This window comes from Olea europaea, unplaced genomic scaffold (assembly GCF_002742605.1).
Source record: "Olea europaea var. sylvestris unplaced genomic scaffold, O_europaea_v1 scaffold732, whole genome shotgun sequence".
In the NCBI taxonomy this organism is placed as follows: domain Eukaryota; kingdom Viridiplantae; phylum Streptophyta; class Magnoliopsida; order Lamiales; family Oleaceae; genus Olea; species Olea europaea.
The window spans coordinates 552,494-568,477 of NW_019265723.1; the positions used below are offsets into that span (position 1 = coordinate 552,494).

A 15,984-nucleotide genomic window follows, 5' to 3' on the forward strand; every position below is an offset into this window, starting at 1 on the left:
CCCGATCCTGGGGCTAGGCAAATGAGGCCTATGCCTCAGGCCCAACATCTCGGGAGGGGGGCGGGGGCTCACTTTGGGCCCAGAATTTTTATTTTTTTTCTCTCTTCTATAGTTGAACTTGAACCAGACCCCCAGTGATGGAGAAATGCAACCCAAATCCAATCTAATATCCTTAGCCTTAGTCCAATTACCCAACTATATATATAAATCCTTTATCCATTGCATTTACGTTGATTTCGGGAGGGGGCCCAATTTTTAAGCTTTGCCTCGGGCCCCGACAATCACAGGACCGGCCCTGTATGCAGTACTATTTTGTTTATTCTAGAAATCTATATATATATATATACTTGACTCTTTTAAATCTAAATGATAAAATTTCTAGCAACTTTTTGGAACAGAATATATATCCATAAAATCCTTCACTCAGATCCCCAAAAAAATATAGAAACTTTTGCAACCCGAGTAGTTTGTGCCTCAATTCATAGTCGATGTTTTTAATAACATTTTGAAGTATTCACAGTGTATTTTGCAATGCATATTTCAATCTGCTAAACCGCTAACGATGAGATCAAAATAGTAAGTTGGAAATCTAATTCATAGCCATCACCTCTTTTGGCTTATTTTTTGGCCTATATTTCAATCTTTGGAAAAGGTTCTGGGTATCATTTTGAAAAACTCATGATTAGCTATATATGCCACCACATAGTTTGAAATGAAAAACTGTTTAGTGGTGGACTTAAATAAAATGATATTTGATGTCAATTATTATCAAATTTAATTGTAAGTATGGCTAATTTTCTGGTTGCTACGAGTTGTATATATATTGTTATTTTAATTGAATTGATGAATTGAAAATTTGATATTATTTCGTTGAATTTGTATATTGTAGTTCTTGGCACTAATACAGAGTTAATAAGTGATCATTTTAATCATTTGAGGAATTGCAAATAGCAACGTAGGGGGTGTGTCCAATGAGACTTTTGAAAACTTTTATAGACTTTTTTTAAGTGATAATTTTTGTAAATTTTTTGGACTTTTCTATAGATTTGTTTGGAATTAATGGAAGTCATTCGTAGACTTCTGTAGATTTTCATTTTAAAACTTTTATAGAATTCAAAAGCCTTGTGAAAACTTTCATTTAAAATGAAATTCACCTTAGTCTAATGCAACAGTGTGAAATTCTCACTTCTCACATCGTATGTTGTGGTTCATTGGTTTCCACATTCTCTTTCCTCTCTTTATGTAATAAAAAATATTTTTAAAATAAAAAAAATTTGAGTATACGCGCGCTCACACATATATAGAAAATCAACATATATAAGTTTAATTATAAATTAGTATTTTTTTAATATAAAATCTCATAACTTAACTATATAGATATTTTTCTTAACAAATTGATAATTTTTTTTTATAAGAATCTTTAATTACAATTTATTTTCATAGAAAATAGAAATAAACAATAAAATAGAAAAAAGAAAAATAGAAACAAATATAGCCTGTAGAAAAAAAAAATATTTTAATCATGACTCTAATGTCCATAGAAGGGAAAATGGAAATAGAAATATTGAAAGAGATAAAAAATACATAATAATATTTTTTTTTTATTTGTGAAAGTTTCCCAAAATCTTAGAATGAATGAGAGACAAATTTTAATATTTTACTTTTCTATTGTCTATTTAAAAGTTAGTATGTTAGAGACTTTTATAAAAAAATTTAAAAGTCATTGACAATTTACGTACTCCAAACTTTAAAAAAAAATTTAATTGACTATGCCATGATTTTAGGGGAGTCAATTTGACTTGTCGGTTTGGGTCGCTCATGTTGGGCCCGAAAAAAGCTCTAGTCGACCTGACTAGAAGCTCTAGTCAAGTCCCATTTTGGAGTAGTGGCTCGAGCCGAGCCCGAGTGCGAGCCAGAGCCAGCCCATGTGGCTCGAAGAACCACACTGGCCATCTCGTGTCATAGTCAATTTTCGATTAGTGACGAGCAAATTCTTAAAAAAACTGTTGCAGCAGTGTAGCTACCTGTAATATTGCTTGCTTGCAGGCTGCTTGTGTATATACTTAAACAAAATTGAGCGGGACCAACTCGGCTCAATAAGACCCGAGCCTAGATTTCTTGGTCGAGGAAAAGCTCGAGCTAAAAAAACTTGAACTATTTTTACTTGAGTTCAGCTCGTGAGCCAGCTTGATTCAACTCATTGATATCCTATGTGATTTTTAAATATTCTTTAAAAGTCTATAAGTTTTCATTGAATATATCAATACTTTTAAAAAGTCTCAAAAGGTTCATATTAAATATTTTAAACTTTTTAAATTGCAAACAGACTTTAGAAGTCTTAATTTAATACACCCCATATAGCAGTTTTTTAAGGTACTAGTATTTCATGTTTTTGATACTTTTGTAATATATTCGATTTCGTTTTTTCAGTCTTTTAAGGTAATGTATTGCATTAATTACGCAAATTTAAAGGTAAGGTTCACCATGCCCTCATTTTCATCATCCTCCTTTTTTTTTAACTGATTTTTGACAACTTATTTTAAGTTTTTGACCTTTACGGTTCCTTGTATTGTCAAGTCATCTCTTAAAGAACTTGCAAGCCCCTGTCTAATTAATCCTGGGTCTGCCCTATTAAGTCACTATTACTTTTTTAGTTTTCTATTTGTTTTAAATTTTTCTCAACAATATGTTTCTGCTTTCTATCATTATTTCAAGGTCTAATTAATCCTGGGTCCACCATGATTTTGAAGTTGTGCGACTCCTAGGGGTTCTATGCGTTTATTTGAATGATTGGATTTATTTATGGATGACTGAATGTATATATGGTTGATGAATGAAATAATAATCAAATTTTTTCCATTATAATGAGGCGCAAGGGAAACAAGATTGTTTTTTAAATTGATTTTTTCAAAGCCCTATTACCAGTTTGAAGGCAAGATAATTTGTAAGATATGTAAATCTGAAATTAACTTCTTATTTTGTATTATAAAATACTGCAACATGCGAAATAGAATTCAACAATGGCGTGCCATGTGGGCTATAAGGAAAACATTCCAGCAAGTTGAATTCATATGAAAAAAAAACACCATGGATACATCAACAATTAAAATGCCAGAGATCAAAACGAACTAAAGAGCACATTTGGAACATCACATTCAATAGTGCCAAACACTATTTATTCCACCAAACCAAACATGCTGGGAACTTAGCAAAATGGGATTTCTTCTTAGGTTTATCAAATATCCCAGATCCATAAGTCTGATATGTCATCTCAATCAAGAGAGGGAACTGCAAGATGGAGAAAAGAACTATCGGAATCGTTGAAAGGATGATGATCGGAATGGTAACCCAAGACAACTTCTCATGTAGAATCAGATACAATGCAGAACCAAAGGATGCCATCATCGTAACAATCGAAAAGAACAAACATGTCAATCCAAATATTAATTTCGTCGGTAAAGACTTGAGAAAATCTTCTTCTGCATAACGCGCTGTAAGAATTCCTAAGAACATCAACAGCGACGTGCTCGAACTGAACATTGACAAGGCATTTGAAATCATGAAAATCAAGAATGGAGTTCTTTGAGTTTCTAGCATTGTTGGCAATCCTGAGTTTTCTTTATTACCACCTGGTACTGTGAAAGCTGTTGTGAACATTACAGCAGCAATTAGAGTGCCTACTATCATGCTTGATCCTGCTGTGCTTTTCATCCAGTTCTCTGCATCTTTGGTTAATTTCTTGTGTTCATCAGTGAATAACATTTCGGGTGTTTTGTTGATCGCATTTTTTTCCTCTTTGAGTTTGGGTTGTACTATGCTCTCGACTTCCTGTTTATTGGAAGAAACAACTTAAGATGAGGATTCAAAATTTTCGATAAGATAAATTGACGTACCACTAGAGTAGATAAAATGTCGTGAATTCAAGAACACTTGTGCGTAGGGAAGAAAAAAATTAAACTGTATTATATGTCACTTTGGACTACTTTTTTTGGGATGAAATCATGTGCACAATTTTTACACAATTTGAACTCAAGTCAATTTCCTAAATAATACCATATCGAATCACCTCATATAAAGCTTAAACTTTTGGAAACAAGACAAACTTAAATATGTGAATTAAGTGTTCAATAACTATCACCTATTTATGAAAATTGTACGTGTTGTAGAGAGGGAGCATGTTGAAGATAAAATTCAAATAAATAAGTAAACGAAATCTTTCAACAGCTTAAACTTTTAGATATTATAACTTGAATAACAACCACAACAGTAACATGCATGCTCACATCCACGCACATACATTACCTTATACCATTGCAGTTCCCTTTGCATTTGTAGGGCTGCTCCAGATACCCTCTGAAGTTGAGAAGGAGGAGATAATTTTGCAGCAAGATGTAAATAATTGTTCTTAAACATATCATGCCTCCTTGCCATTATACTCTTCTTTGTTCCTAAAGTATATATAAGGCTAAAAATCTTCTCTTGACGCAAAACAATTGCATGTGAAAAAATTGTTTTCCCTTTTTTATCTTTTCTCCATATAATTTCGGGTTTATATTTAATCATTTCTTCTATAAATTCAGAAATTCCATGCTTTATGGCATCATATATTATTGTATCCATGTCCATTTTTTCGAGATCTAATTTGCTCAGATGTCGCACTTCTTTAAACACGTGACTTAGGAATTTCACGACTTCGACATGGACTAACTTCCTCTGGTGTATGTAATTGATCTCTGGAACTGAAAAATTAAGAAAACTAATGTTAAATAGCCAATCATGTGTTATTAATTTTCAATTCGTGTGTAACAGAAATTATATATTTATAGAGTAAGATGATACATACCAACAAATTGCAATATCCCCCAACCGAATTTGCGCACCAACTCTAGAGCTGCACAATAGGAATTTAGTGTCAAAATGTACCTGGTTATCAAAGCCTAGGACCACATAACGCATGAAAGCCAGCCAGACCCATCACAGGCCATGTTGTGGTCAGCCCACATCTACAGTTGGCCAGGCTCAACTATGACGGATCATGGGTCCACGCGTTCAAACTAAATTTAGAAAAAGACTTAGGCATGGGATGAACTGGCTGAGCCGAGCCAGGGATGGTCGATGAGTCATCATGGCCTGATTTATGCCTCTAACTTAAACTTAGTTTGCGTGAAGAAGACATGAATAAGAAAGGTAGGATGTGGTGGTATTTGACGTACCTCGAGTAGTCATAGAAATCCTTCCTATCAGATCTTCGTCGCTTAATTCATCAATTTGAATGATGTGATGATCACTAGTACCAGATGTTTGCGTTTCTACATGCTCGTTGTCCCAAGGTGTGTGTACTCTTACACCTTGTGTAAAAAGTTCAGATTACTTTTCAAAATGATTAACGTCCAACTTTTGCATTTAAAGCACGTTTATATATTGCACTAGACAGTATGAAAAAGAAACTAAAATTTATCTAAATGTTCCCTCGAGGTAAAATGGTTTGTTAATGAAATTAATAGGAGAGCATTTATGTACTTACAATGGTAGATCCATCTTTCCCAAAATGTAAGCTTAGTCCCACTAAGAAATGCGGAAGGCTTGTGAGCCAATATTTTGAGCGTGTAATTACCACTATGATCTGGGGTAACACCCAACTTTGGATACCTTTTCAATAGCATAGAAGCAACATCTACAATAAGCAAAAAAGTGTGAATTAGATATCCATATCATAGGGATTAAGCCCTAATCTCAATTGCAACTGCAACTTTTGGTATACCAAAATCAAAAAACATATAGCCCTCGTCTAGCAAATTTATAAATCAATTTATAATGAGAAAGAGTAGTGAATTCCACAAAAATTGTGGATAATAATGAGTAGTAGTTATGAATTCGTATTTGAAATTAAGTTAGATTCTGACTGAATTTAAAACCAGTTTATAAATTGCATTCAAACAGCGATTTCTAGTAGTTCACACTCAACGTGAATACTATGTCTTCATTACTGTGAAATAAAATGGCCACCTAAAATATGCAGTCTATATGCAAAAATATTAGGTTTATTTGCATTTGAGGGAATTATTCAAGAGTGTGATTTGACTCCACTAATTATCCATTCACATACCATAAATTTCAGCAGTAATAAGGGAATTGAGTAGTGTGACTCCATTTTCACCCTTTTCAGGACTGAGCTCATCTTTTGGCGTCACTTCATATAAATAACGAACCATTTCCTTTTTTCCATACAATGCAGCCACAATCACAGGAAGATGCCCATCTTCATGATCTGCAGTTTCTATTGTAACTAATTTTTTGTTCTTACATACCATTGCCTTGGCCAGTTTCTTCTCACCACAGATTGCAGCAAGAGATAAGGCCGTAGCTCCATATTCGTTTTTCAGTTCTAAGTCAGCTGCATCCATCATGATTACAAGTTTTTCTGCAATTTCAATGTGTCCAGACAAAATTGCAATGTGCAGAGCTGTATCTTTGTGTGATGAAACTATTTCCCTAATCGCATCTTGATTCTGCCGAAGGATTTCTTCTATAGAATGCCACTTACCTTCTTCAATTGCCTTGTATAAGTGCTCGTAAGCAAGGTGCTTTCTCGACCCTGCAAACAATGTTGTCGACCTGTATGTGACGGGCTTGTGTTGAATTCATTAAATAAAAGGGAAAATTGGCGCCACCACATTGTTCTTGTGGAAGAATGTCTAAGTGTTAAATTTTATGGATAGCTACGCAAGATTGCATGATATTAATGAGAACAAACAGTGCAATTTCCTGTTTCTTATAACATGATAAGTTTTTAGACAAACTAGTTCATTACAAGTATTGAAATAGTACCATTATCTTTGACATGACTTTCTTCATCTTGATCTGAGCTTGGCGCTGGTTGTCGAACCCGAGCCCAATCTCTCTCTGTCAAATGAGTCCATACATAGTGAGCAGAAATGTGGTCTTTAAACTTAGAGTATATTGCTGATCCACATGAAAGTTGAATTGCATGCAGAGCCAAAGCATTCTTTTTCTTCCATTCTTCACGCTCTTGTTTATTTGTCTTATCTGGTTTACTCTCCTTAGAGACAACATCCCAAAGCCCATTCCCAACGAAATAATTTTTCAAGCAATTTTTCCAAGTTTCAAAACTATCCTCAGTTAGCTCCTCCGGCACAATACCCACACCCACTAGATTAAGCTTTGTGTTATCTGTTCGCCAATCAAAAATGAAAGTTCAGTGACAAACTTAAAGCAAAAGAAAAGAAAGTTTGATGACTAAATGAAACAGTGCTATAAGTTGGGTGGCAAGCAGTTTTTCAAACTGGTCAAGAAAAGTTGCAGTTCCTAGCACTGCGAATGGACCATAAAAAGTACTATTTTCTTTGTTGCTTCGCAAGTTTTATTCGAAGCATAGTTGAACTAGCAATTGAATAATAGAGCTCAAGTCGAAAAAGGAAACTTGAGACAACAACCGCAAACAAACAAAAAATAATAATAATAATAATAAGATAACACAAAGTAAGTTGAAGCATCTTACTTGACTCTAATTCTGTCATTTTCTCTCACGACGAAGAACAATTGTAAACATGCTATTATAATCAAGAAACGCAAGCAGTCTTTATACATGCACTCTATAGTATCGCCCTGTGCTCAAGTAAGGTACATTATTATTATTATATTATTCTTACTTTTACTTTCTATCTTCTCTCCTTTTGTCTTCTTCTTTGCTATCCACAGACCTGGTGCCTTCCTTAGCAATTATTCTCAACTTCCTGGATCCAACAAGGCAATAATGTGTTGCACATTGTGCAGAAAAACAAAATTTACCCAAAAAAATTAGAGAACAAATAAGTTCCTACTTGAAATGTTTTCAAATTTCCTTTTTTTTCTTTTTAATTAAATTAACCATGACAAAATAAAAGTATTTATTTACTGAAAATACAAATTTAGGAGGAAAACATGTAACCTAACTTTAGACTAATTAATATTCTGATGTGAAAAATCTCAAATTCTTTAGATATGCAGATAATAATCAAAGTATGAGAGATTATGCTAAACCTCTTAATAAGTTTTGTAGTGTGCGAGTGAAATAAGAAAATTTATACAATAGCCTGGAAAGTTCATGTAATTTGCTCTGAATAAACTGTTCTTTTTACAATTTTTTAATCTAATTTAAATAATTGTAAAAACAACATTTTATTTAGAGAAAATTATATAAATTTGTCATCTCTTAGATGTTTATATGGCCCAGTCCACTACAGAAGCCATTTAGCTCAAATTTCACAAAATAATAGTGATTTGGACCGGTTAAAAAAGATTCAACCCCTTTTAGAGCCTCATTAATTTAAAAACTTAATTTTTTCCATAACTTATTTTTACTGTACATTCTTTCAATAAAATAATTTTACTTGTAAATCCAAAATTTTTCCTATTCTTTAACTGCACAATCTCCAAAAAGTTATTATTACAAAATTTATTTTTTCACAAAGAGCTCACAGCCCGTGTTGGCAAAACAGCATTGGAGCAATGAAATTATAGGAAAACATGGAATTAAAATTATATTATCATTAATCAAGTTTTAAATAATTTTATTCAAAGATCAGGTGTTGATTATATTATCAAATAAGGTAGGATTTGTAATTAACCCGGATTTGCAAGTTGATTAACTGGTTTCAAAATCTTCAAAACGTAGATCTCTCTCTCACATGCATATATTCACAATATCGTTGATACACTGGTTTAGTGTTTTTGGGACTTTTTTATTCTGCTGAAATTCGAAAGGGAATGAATGTGCTCAGGGCCGATCCTATGATTATTGGAGCCCGAGGCTAAGTTCAAAAATTATGCCTCCAAAATCAATATAAATATAAAATTCAACGGTGTATTATGCAAAAATATTGCTAACTTAAAATTTACCATTAAAATAACAAACAAATATCTCAATCATCTCACAATTAATAAAGAAAACTATTTTTTCCCTTCTTTTAATATCAAAAAAAAAAAATTGGGGCAAAATATGCCCCCTATGGTTTTGGGCCTGAGGCATAGGCCTCACTTGCCTGACCACAGGACCAATCCTAAATGTGCTAAGATGAGATTGGGAAAGGTAGCTTCTGCAAAGCATAAAACCACCAAATTCTTGTTTCATCTTCTTTGTAGATCTGCATTGGGCTTCCTTTTCTTCGTCAAGGCTTTCTCTTCTTCGTATATATTCTCATTTCTCATTGTAGAGGTGGTGATGCAGGTTGTGGCGCTGCGGTGGTAGAAAGAAATTTAGTGCAGAAAATAGGCATTTTGTGAATTATTTGGTGGTGGTGGTTAATGTGGCATTTGAGGTGTAGTTGGTGATGTTGGTTTGGAGGTGGAGGAGGATTTGATGTAGAGATGGCGATCATGATGGTAGTTTTGATTGAGGTGGTACTGGTTTTGAAGTGTTGAGGGTGATGCAGGTGGTGGTGGGAATGGGAGCAGGAGCGGGGAGGGATAGGTTTGAGAAAGAGTTGTTGTAAATTGTGGTTAATAAATAACATTTGACCTAAAAATATGTGACCTGTGACCAAATTTGTAATTGTGACAATTTATATTTTTTGTGATCGAGAAATAAGTTTTAACCAATTAATTTGATAATTTGTGATCGTGAAATAAGTTGTGACCTATAAAATTTACGATTTGCAATTGAGAAATAAGTTGTAATTAATTTGATAAATTGTGATCGAAAATTAACTTATGACCAATTTGTGATCGTGAATAAGTTGTGGCTTATAAAATTTGTTATCATGAGCAAGAAATTTGAGAAATTGTGACCGATAAATAACATGTCACAACTAGACATATATCTAATTACAGCTTCTAGGTCACCAGTTACAAGTTACATGTCATTGGTCACAAGTATCCGGTCACAATAGAATTGATAATAGGTCACAATAAGACATGTATTTGGTCACATTATAGTGGATAACAAGTCACAACTAAACATATAACTGATTACAACTCCCAGATCACTGGTCACATGTCATTGGTAACATATCACAACTAGATAAGTATTTGGTTACAGCTATCAGGTAACAGATTATAGATCGAAATGTCATATATCACAGGTCACATTATGCATTGATAACATGTAACGACAAGATATATTTGATTATAACTCCTAGGTTACATGTCAAACTAAAGAAAAATATTTTCAAAGAATTTATACAGAAAAAATTGATTACAAAGAATCTCGTCTTTGTAATTACACAAAAATTTAGGAAATTGTACTCAATATCCATTTAAAAACTCCCCTAATTCGAAATTCAAAGAAAATGAAAAATTGCACTTTCCAACAACAATCATGTTTCAAAAGTCAAAACAGATTTTAACCCCTTAAAACAAATAAAATAAAATATAAAGAATAATACTAAATCCTTTACATTTCTCCCTCATCCGTCTCCTTCTGCAACCTCAATTCCCCCCATTCAATTGAATGACTAATTCTAGCTGTATACCTCCAACAAAAAGTTCTCACACTATTCAAAAAACAATAGAATATGCACACTCTATCACTTTTTGTATCATTTCATGTACATATAGTAGACAGGCTCTGAGCACGAGACAATAATTGCTTTGTTGTTGAACAATCTGGTGACTTATCTATATGATTTAGATTTCCGACGACAAATCCTTCATTGCTAAACAGTGGCGTATTTCAAGGATGAAAATAATTTCTTATCAGGTATCACTATTTTCATCCACACTTTTTATATATACATCCACTTTTAAAAATTAAATTTTATTATATATTAAATCCTATGTAAATTTACTTAAATAGATATAAACAAAATTAAATAAAACTACATAACTCTAAATTGATCCACTAGTTTTTATTTTCATTTATGCTTAACTAGAATCCTAATAGAAAGAGAAAAAATACATGAATATAATTATAGGTGATGGTAGCCCTAAATGTGATTTCTGTGTCGGGAATCATATCAGATTTCGAAAAATGCAAACGAAATTTGATGCAATTTCATTAGTTAATCAAGAAAGAAGAATAATTGTAGCCAACAAAACTATTAAAATTCAGCTTGCTTAAATCGAACTTTCTTCTTCTTTATTTCTTTAGCTTTTGTTGTTTGAAGCATTCTAATACTCAAAACTTCAATAAACAAAGAATTTATTTCATGTTAATTTAATGTTCAATCAATTCAACTTTGTTCTTATTTAATTCATTTAGTTTAAGAGTTTATGATTTTAGAGATTTGGTGAATCTTTATGGATATATTTAAAGTGGGATGAATACATAAAATTTATATGGAAATATATTATTTAAATGAATGAATTTAATAAAGACAATATTAGAATATGACGTGGATGTAAATAGTATTTTTGTAAGTTTTTAAAATTTTATTAAGGATGAACTTAGAGTGGAATGTACTTACAAAAAATATGGATCAAAATAGCAGTACTCTATAAAAATTGTGAATTCCATAAAATACTTGATTAAAAATAAATTTTAGAAAATAGGAGCCAAGGACTTAAATATAAACTTTTAGGTAGAATCCCATACGTGGAATGCCACGAAGATCGTGAGGATTTTATAAAAAAATTTAGGTGGAGTCCCATGGATTTATATCATAAAAATCATGAGATCTAAAGTACAAAAGGAGCGTTATAAATTAAAAGATTCTATGTACCAAATCTTGTGACTTGACTTTTTAGGTCCATTCCTGCTATGGATGATCGACCTCTTGAGGAAAGACTTTAGGCAGCGGATATGGATTACCTTACTTTCAGGAGCATCTCCATTGGCTTCATTGTGGATGTCACCCCTGTCCTTGGTGGTATGATGGTCGGGGGCAAGGTACTTGACCACTGGCTGGTAAATTTTCTTTCCCTTGATATATTCCTTGATAGAATCTCGCTGAAAAGAAAAAAGAATAATTGTAGCCAACAAAGTTATTAAAATTCAGCTTGCTTAAATCAAACTTTCTTCTTCTTTATTTCTTTAGCTTTTGTTGTTTGAAACATTCTAATACTCAAAACTTCAATAAACAAAGAATTTATTTCATGTTAATTTAATGTTCAATCAATTCAGCTTTGTTCTTATTTAATTCATTTGGTTTAAGAGTTTATGATTTTAGGGATTGGGCGAATCTAAAGTGTTAGGGATATATACAAAGTGGAATGAATACATAAAATTTATATGGATATATATATATATTATTTAAATGAATGAATTTAATAAGGACAAGATTAGAATATGACGTGGATGTAAATAGTATTTTTGTAAGTTTTTAAAATTTTACTAAGGATGAATTTAGAGTGGGATGTACTTACAAAAAATATGGATGGAAATAGCCGTATTCTATAAAAATTGTGAATTCCATGAAATATTTGATTAAAAATAAATTTTAGAAAATAGGAGCCAAGGACTTAAATATAAACTTTTAGGTAGAATCCCACACGTGGGATGCCACGAAGATAGTGAGGATTTTATAAAAAAATATAGGTGGAGTCCCATGGATTTATATCATAAAGATCATGAGATCTAAAGTACAAAAGGAGCGTTATGAATTAAAAGATTCTATGTACCAAATCTTGAGATATTATTTTAACAAACACAATTCATTAACTATAATAGAAATATAGAATACCCTATACATTACAACCTCTTCATGCCAATTGCCAACTCAATTCACATAGCAAATGCACACTCCTATCCATTACTTTGTTCTATAATCATATCATGCGGCGACATAAGTGTAGAGTATTTATAGAGAAATTTTTTATGTATAATATTATTTTTTTAAAGAATGTGTGATTGAAAATAAAATTTTAAAAATTGTATTTTTGGTTCAATGGAGTCCAAATAAGGACTAAAGAATTCAATTTGTATCGTGCTTTTGATTAATAGAAGCTATTATGAATACTTTTTTAACAGACACTACCTATTATTGTTTGGTTCACCACTCTACAAGGTAAAAATTTAGAGAAAATTTCACTATTAGTCCTCAATCTATGGTTCTTATTGTAACTTAGTGTCCAACTTATTTTCTTTAGCATTGTCTTCCTTGGGCCTTTAATTTTATAACATCTTGGTCCATAATGAAGGAAAACTTTAAATTAAGTAAATGAAAAAAGAGTTTAATGACGAGTAATAATCTTCTTATTCATAAAAACACAACCTTTTAGACTATTTCCATTAACTAGAGATAAATTATACCGTAAAATTTAAAAGGGTTTCTCCGAAAAAAGTTATAATGCAGTAAAAAAAAAAAAAAAAAAAAAAAAAAAAAAAAAGACATAAAAAAGGAAAATCAAACCTGATATAAAATCAAACCTAATATAAGGATCCGTTTGACAAAACTGTTTCTTCTTTTTGTAGAAAAGCTTTTTGAAAAAGTTATTTTAGACCAATTTCCTAAAAAACTCTTCTAGTCAAACAAAATAGTTTCAGAAAATTATTTAAAATTAATTTTTAACCTAAAAATAACTTACGACTTTTTAAAATTTCTTTCAAACAAGTCCTAAATCACTATATTATTTTAAGTAATATTACACCTTTGATTGTAATATATAAAACAAAATATATTTACACCACAATTTTTGTTAACTACTCCACATTTTAATTACTATGCATATCCCTAATTTTTTTTCTTATTTTTATGCTTATGTTCTTAAACTTTTTTTAAAATTTTTTTTCTCATCAACTTTCTATTATTGTCTACAAAGACGATTTTCTTCCAAACTTTTTGTTATGCTAGTCAAAAAGACATATTTCATTCTCGTATTTTTAATAATCAAAATAAACAACTTATATCAAAGTTAAACAAAATTAGTCGAATGTTTGAATGAAAATCGTTAAGAATGACAATAAAAGTGTGCAAAAATTTTTCTTGTAAATAAAATGTGATGCATTTATAGAAAAATATTGTATAAATATAATTATACTAAAATTAGTACAAGTTTCCACTTGCCTTCCCCGTAATTATCGCTAAAAATATTGTATACAACTAGCAAGGAACATGGATGAGGCAATAATTTTTGGTGAGGTCAGGAGTTTTTGACAGTACTAGGAGCAGACTCTTATCTACCATTGTCAACACCTGTCTAAATCTTCATCTTTCTTATTTTCTACAAACAATCTGTAATCTTTAATCTCTAATCCCTCACCAGTAAGTTTTTTTCTCACGGGTTTTAATTCATGGTACATGTATACTTTTTATGTTTTGGGGAACAATATTGACTTCTTTGTTGAGCATTTCTTGATGGGTTTCATCGTATGATCTTGCAGAGATTTAATTTTTTTCCAGTTTCGTCAAGGTTTTTGTTTAGTTTATTATTGATTGTGAACAAATTATCTGCTTTTGAATTAGGTTATATTTTGTGAGTTTCCTTTTTTGGACTTCAAATGACAGAGAAATTGAGAAATTGCTTCTTACCTGTCCAATTTCACATCATTAGACTCAACTTTCTGGATTTTATTATTATTTTTTTGCATATAAATTGTCAAACAATAGGGGAAATTTCAAATAATACGAAGAAAGTGAAAAAGAAAAGGTGGATTTTGGCTAATGAATGTACTGTTCTATATTAAATGTATAGTAAAATCAATTTATCATCTCTGCTTAATGTTCCTTTTCACCGTTATTTGTCAATTCATATTGATCTAGGTGGGAACAGTTTTTCAGTAGCTTTGTTTTGCACACGAGGTAAGCTTGTGAATCTATTGTATTTTGTTTCCATGTATATTGGAAAAACTTGTATACAATCTGCTTTCTAACGATAAACACGTGTAAATCTCTAAATCTTAAACGAAATCACGTTTTAACTATCCTCATTTCTTTATTCTTCCATCAAAGTTATAAAATATCATGAGCTGCCTTCAAAATGATTATAAACTTCTCCAGTTGTGACTTGTATTCTTGTTGTTTGAACCGAGTCGATACTTTCTGATTTTCCATTAGGTTACAAATCCAAAATGGGTCTGTCATCATATTCAACTCCAGCTGATGTGGGAGTCTTCTGTGTAATTCTGGTGAACACAGCCATATCCATTTCCATTTTCAAGGAGATTTTTCGTTCTATCCTTCATGTCATGGGCATCCATATAGCATCACAGGAAGAATTCTCACTGGAATCCTCAGACTCCGTTGAATGTCGTAGAACCCCCTCTGAGTTGTATGTGGAGGAGTTCCAAAGCCGAACACCTGCTGTACGTTATGACTCAATGATTATTCGCGACTGTCCCAAGGAAGAGTGCTCGGTCTGCTTGTCTGAATTCAAGCAAAATGCAGAGGTTAACTGTCTGTCTTGTGGCCATGTTTTCCACAAGTCGTGCCTCGAGAAGTGGTTGAAGTACTGGAATGTCACCTGTCCTCTTTGCAGGAATCACATGATGCCTCAAGAAGTCGAGGATGATGCCTGTCCTATGTGAGTAACTTACCAAGATGCTTCTCAAGGAAGTTCCACTGCACATCTTTGTAGTGTACGAAAATGTACAAGACTGTATGCTTCATCTTGTATTTTTTGATGCGTATGTTTAGCGTCGTCTTTTGCGTCCTCTTGTAGTGACGGGTCTCTTTGACCAATATTGTACATGGAAAAGCTTCTGACGCTCTGATCCTGAGATTTTATTTTGATTTCAGGCTTTATGAAAACCATCTTCCTAGTATTATTGATGTTCTGCAGCATTCTACCTCTCTGTGGCTAGGTGGAAAAATTTAGATAATTTGGGAGTGCCAACCACTAAATAGTCAGGAATGAATTATTTTACTGTGGCAGTTTTGGTTTAATTAAGGTTATTCAACAATCTGCAAGACGCAGCTGAACAATATGTTCACGGACGGGATGAAGGTGGCAAATCTCCTAGCTTTGGGAAAGTTTAATATCGAGCATCATCTGTAGGTTTGATGATTTCATGTATAACTTTGTCATGATTGGTAAAACCTTTGAAGAAAGATTGAAAACTAGACAGTTCTTTGTCTCAGACAGGTGAAAATGGATGCATATTTAGTTTAC

The 15,984-nt window shown here is 32.1% G+C and overlaps 2 protein-coding genes across 4 annotated transcripts; one reads left to right on the plus strand and one right to left on the minus strand.

The window, feature by feature from the left end:
- Positions 1-2,958: 2,958 nt before the first annotated feature.
- Positions 2,959-7,558, minus strand: LOC111390974. Its single transcript, XM_023016108.1, has 8 exons — positions 7,520-7,558; positions 6,829-7,191; positions 6,107-6,595; positions 5,525-5,674; positions 5,214-5,348; positions 4,844-4,891; positions 4,303-4,739; positions 2,959-3,828 (listed from the first exon to the last, which is right to left on the minus strand). Exons 1-8 carry the CDS (start codon positions 7,536-7,538, stop codon positions 3,172-3,174), a joined length of 2,298 nt encoding a protein of 765 aa, XP_022871876.1. The 5' UTR covers positions 7,539-7,558; the 3' UTR covers positions 2,959-3,171.
- A 6,383-nt stretch (positions 7,559-13,941) lies between these two features.
- Positions 13,942-15,982, plus strand: LOC111390961 (probable E3 ubiquitin-protein ligase XERICO). 3 transcript variants are annotated; one of them, XM_023016092.1, is made up of 4 exons: positions 13,944-14,138; positions 14,637-14,675; positions 14,931-15,396; positions 15,612-15,982. In XM_023016092.1, the coding sequence occupies exons 3-4, from the start codon at positions 14,945-14,947 to the stop codon at positions 15,688-15,690; spliced, it is 531 nt and encodes a 176-aa protein (XP_022871860.1). In that variant the 5' UTR covers positions 13,944-14,138; positions 14,637-14,675; positions 14,931-14,944; the 3' UTR covers positions 15,691-15,982. The 3 variants fall into 3 exon arrangements, with proteins under 3 accessions (XP_022871858.1, XP_022871860.1, XP_022871859.1); XM_023016090.1 differs by having other exon boundaries at positions 13,942-14,675; XM_023016091.1 differs by lacking the exon at positions 14,637-14,675 and having other exon boundaries at positions 13,948-14,138.
- Positions 15,983-15,984: the final 2 nt, after the last annotated feature.

Excerpts from the sequence above, each read along its gene's own strand:
- LOC111390961 (XM_023016090.1), top strand. The coding sequence starts at position 14,561 with ATGTATAGTAAAATCAATTTATCATCTCTGCTTAATGTTCCTTTTCAC. Across the intron at positions 14,676-14,930 it reads AGCTTTGTTTTGCACACGAG|GTTACAAATCCAAAATGGGT; the intron begins GTAAGCTTGTGA and ends ATTTTCCATTAG. Across the intron at positions 15,397-15,611 it reads GAGGATGATGCCTGTCCTAT|GCTTTATGAAAACCATCTTC; the intron begins GTGAGTAACTTA and ends TTTTGATTTCAG.
- LOC111390974 (XM_023016108.1), bottom strand. Across the intron at positions 6,596-6,828 it reads AAGTCATGTCAAAGATAATG|GGTCGAGAAAGCACCTTGCT; the intron begins GTACTATTTCAA and ends CATTGTTTGCAG. Across the intron at positions 5,349-5,524 it reads GGAAAGATGGATCTACCATT|GTGTAAGAGTACACACACCT; the intron begins GTAAGTACATAA and ends TTTTTACACAAG.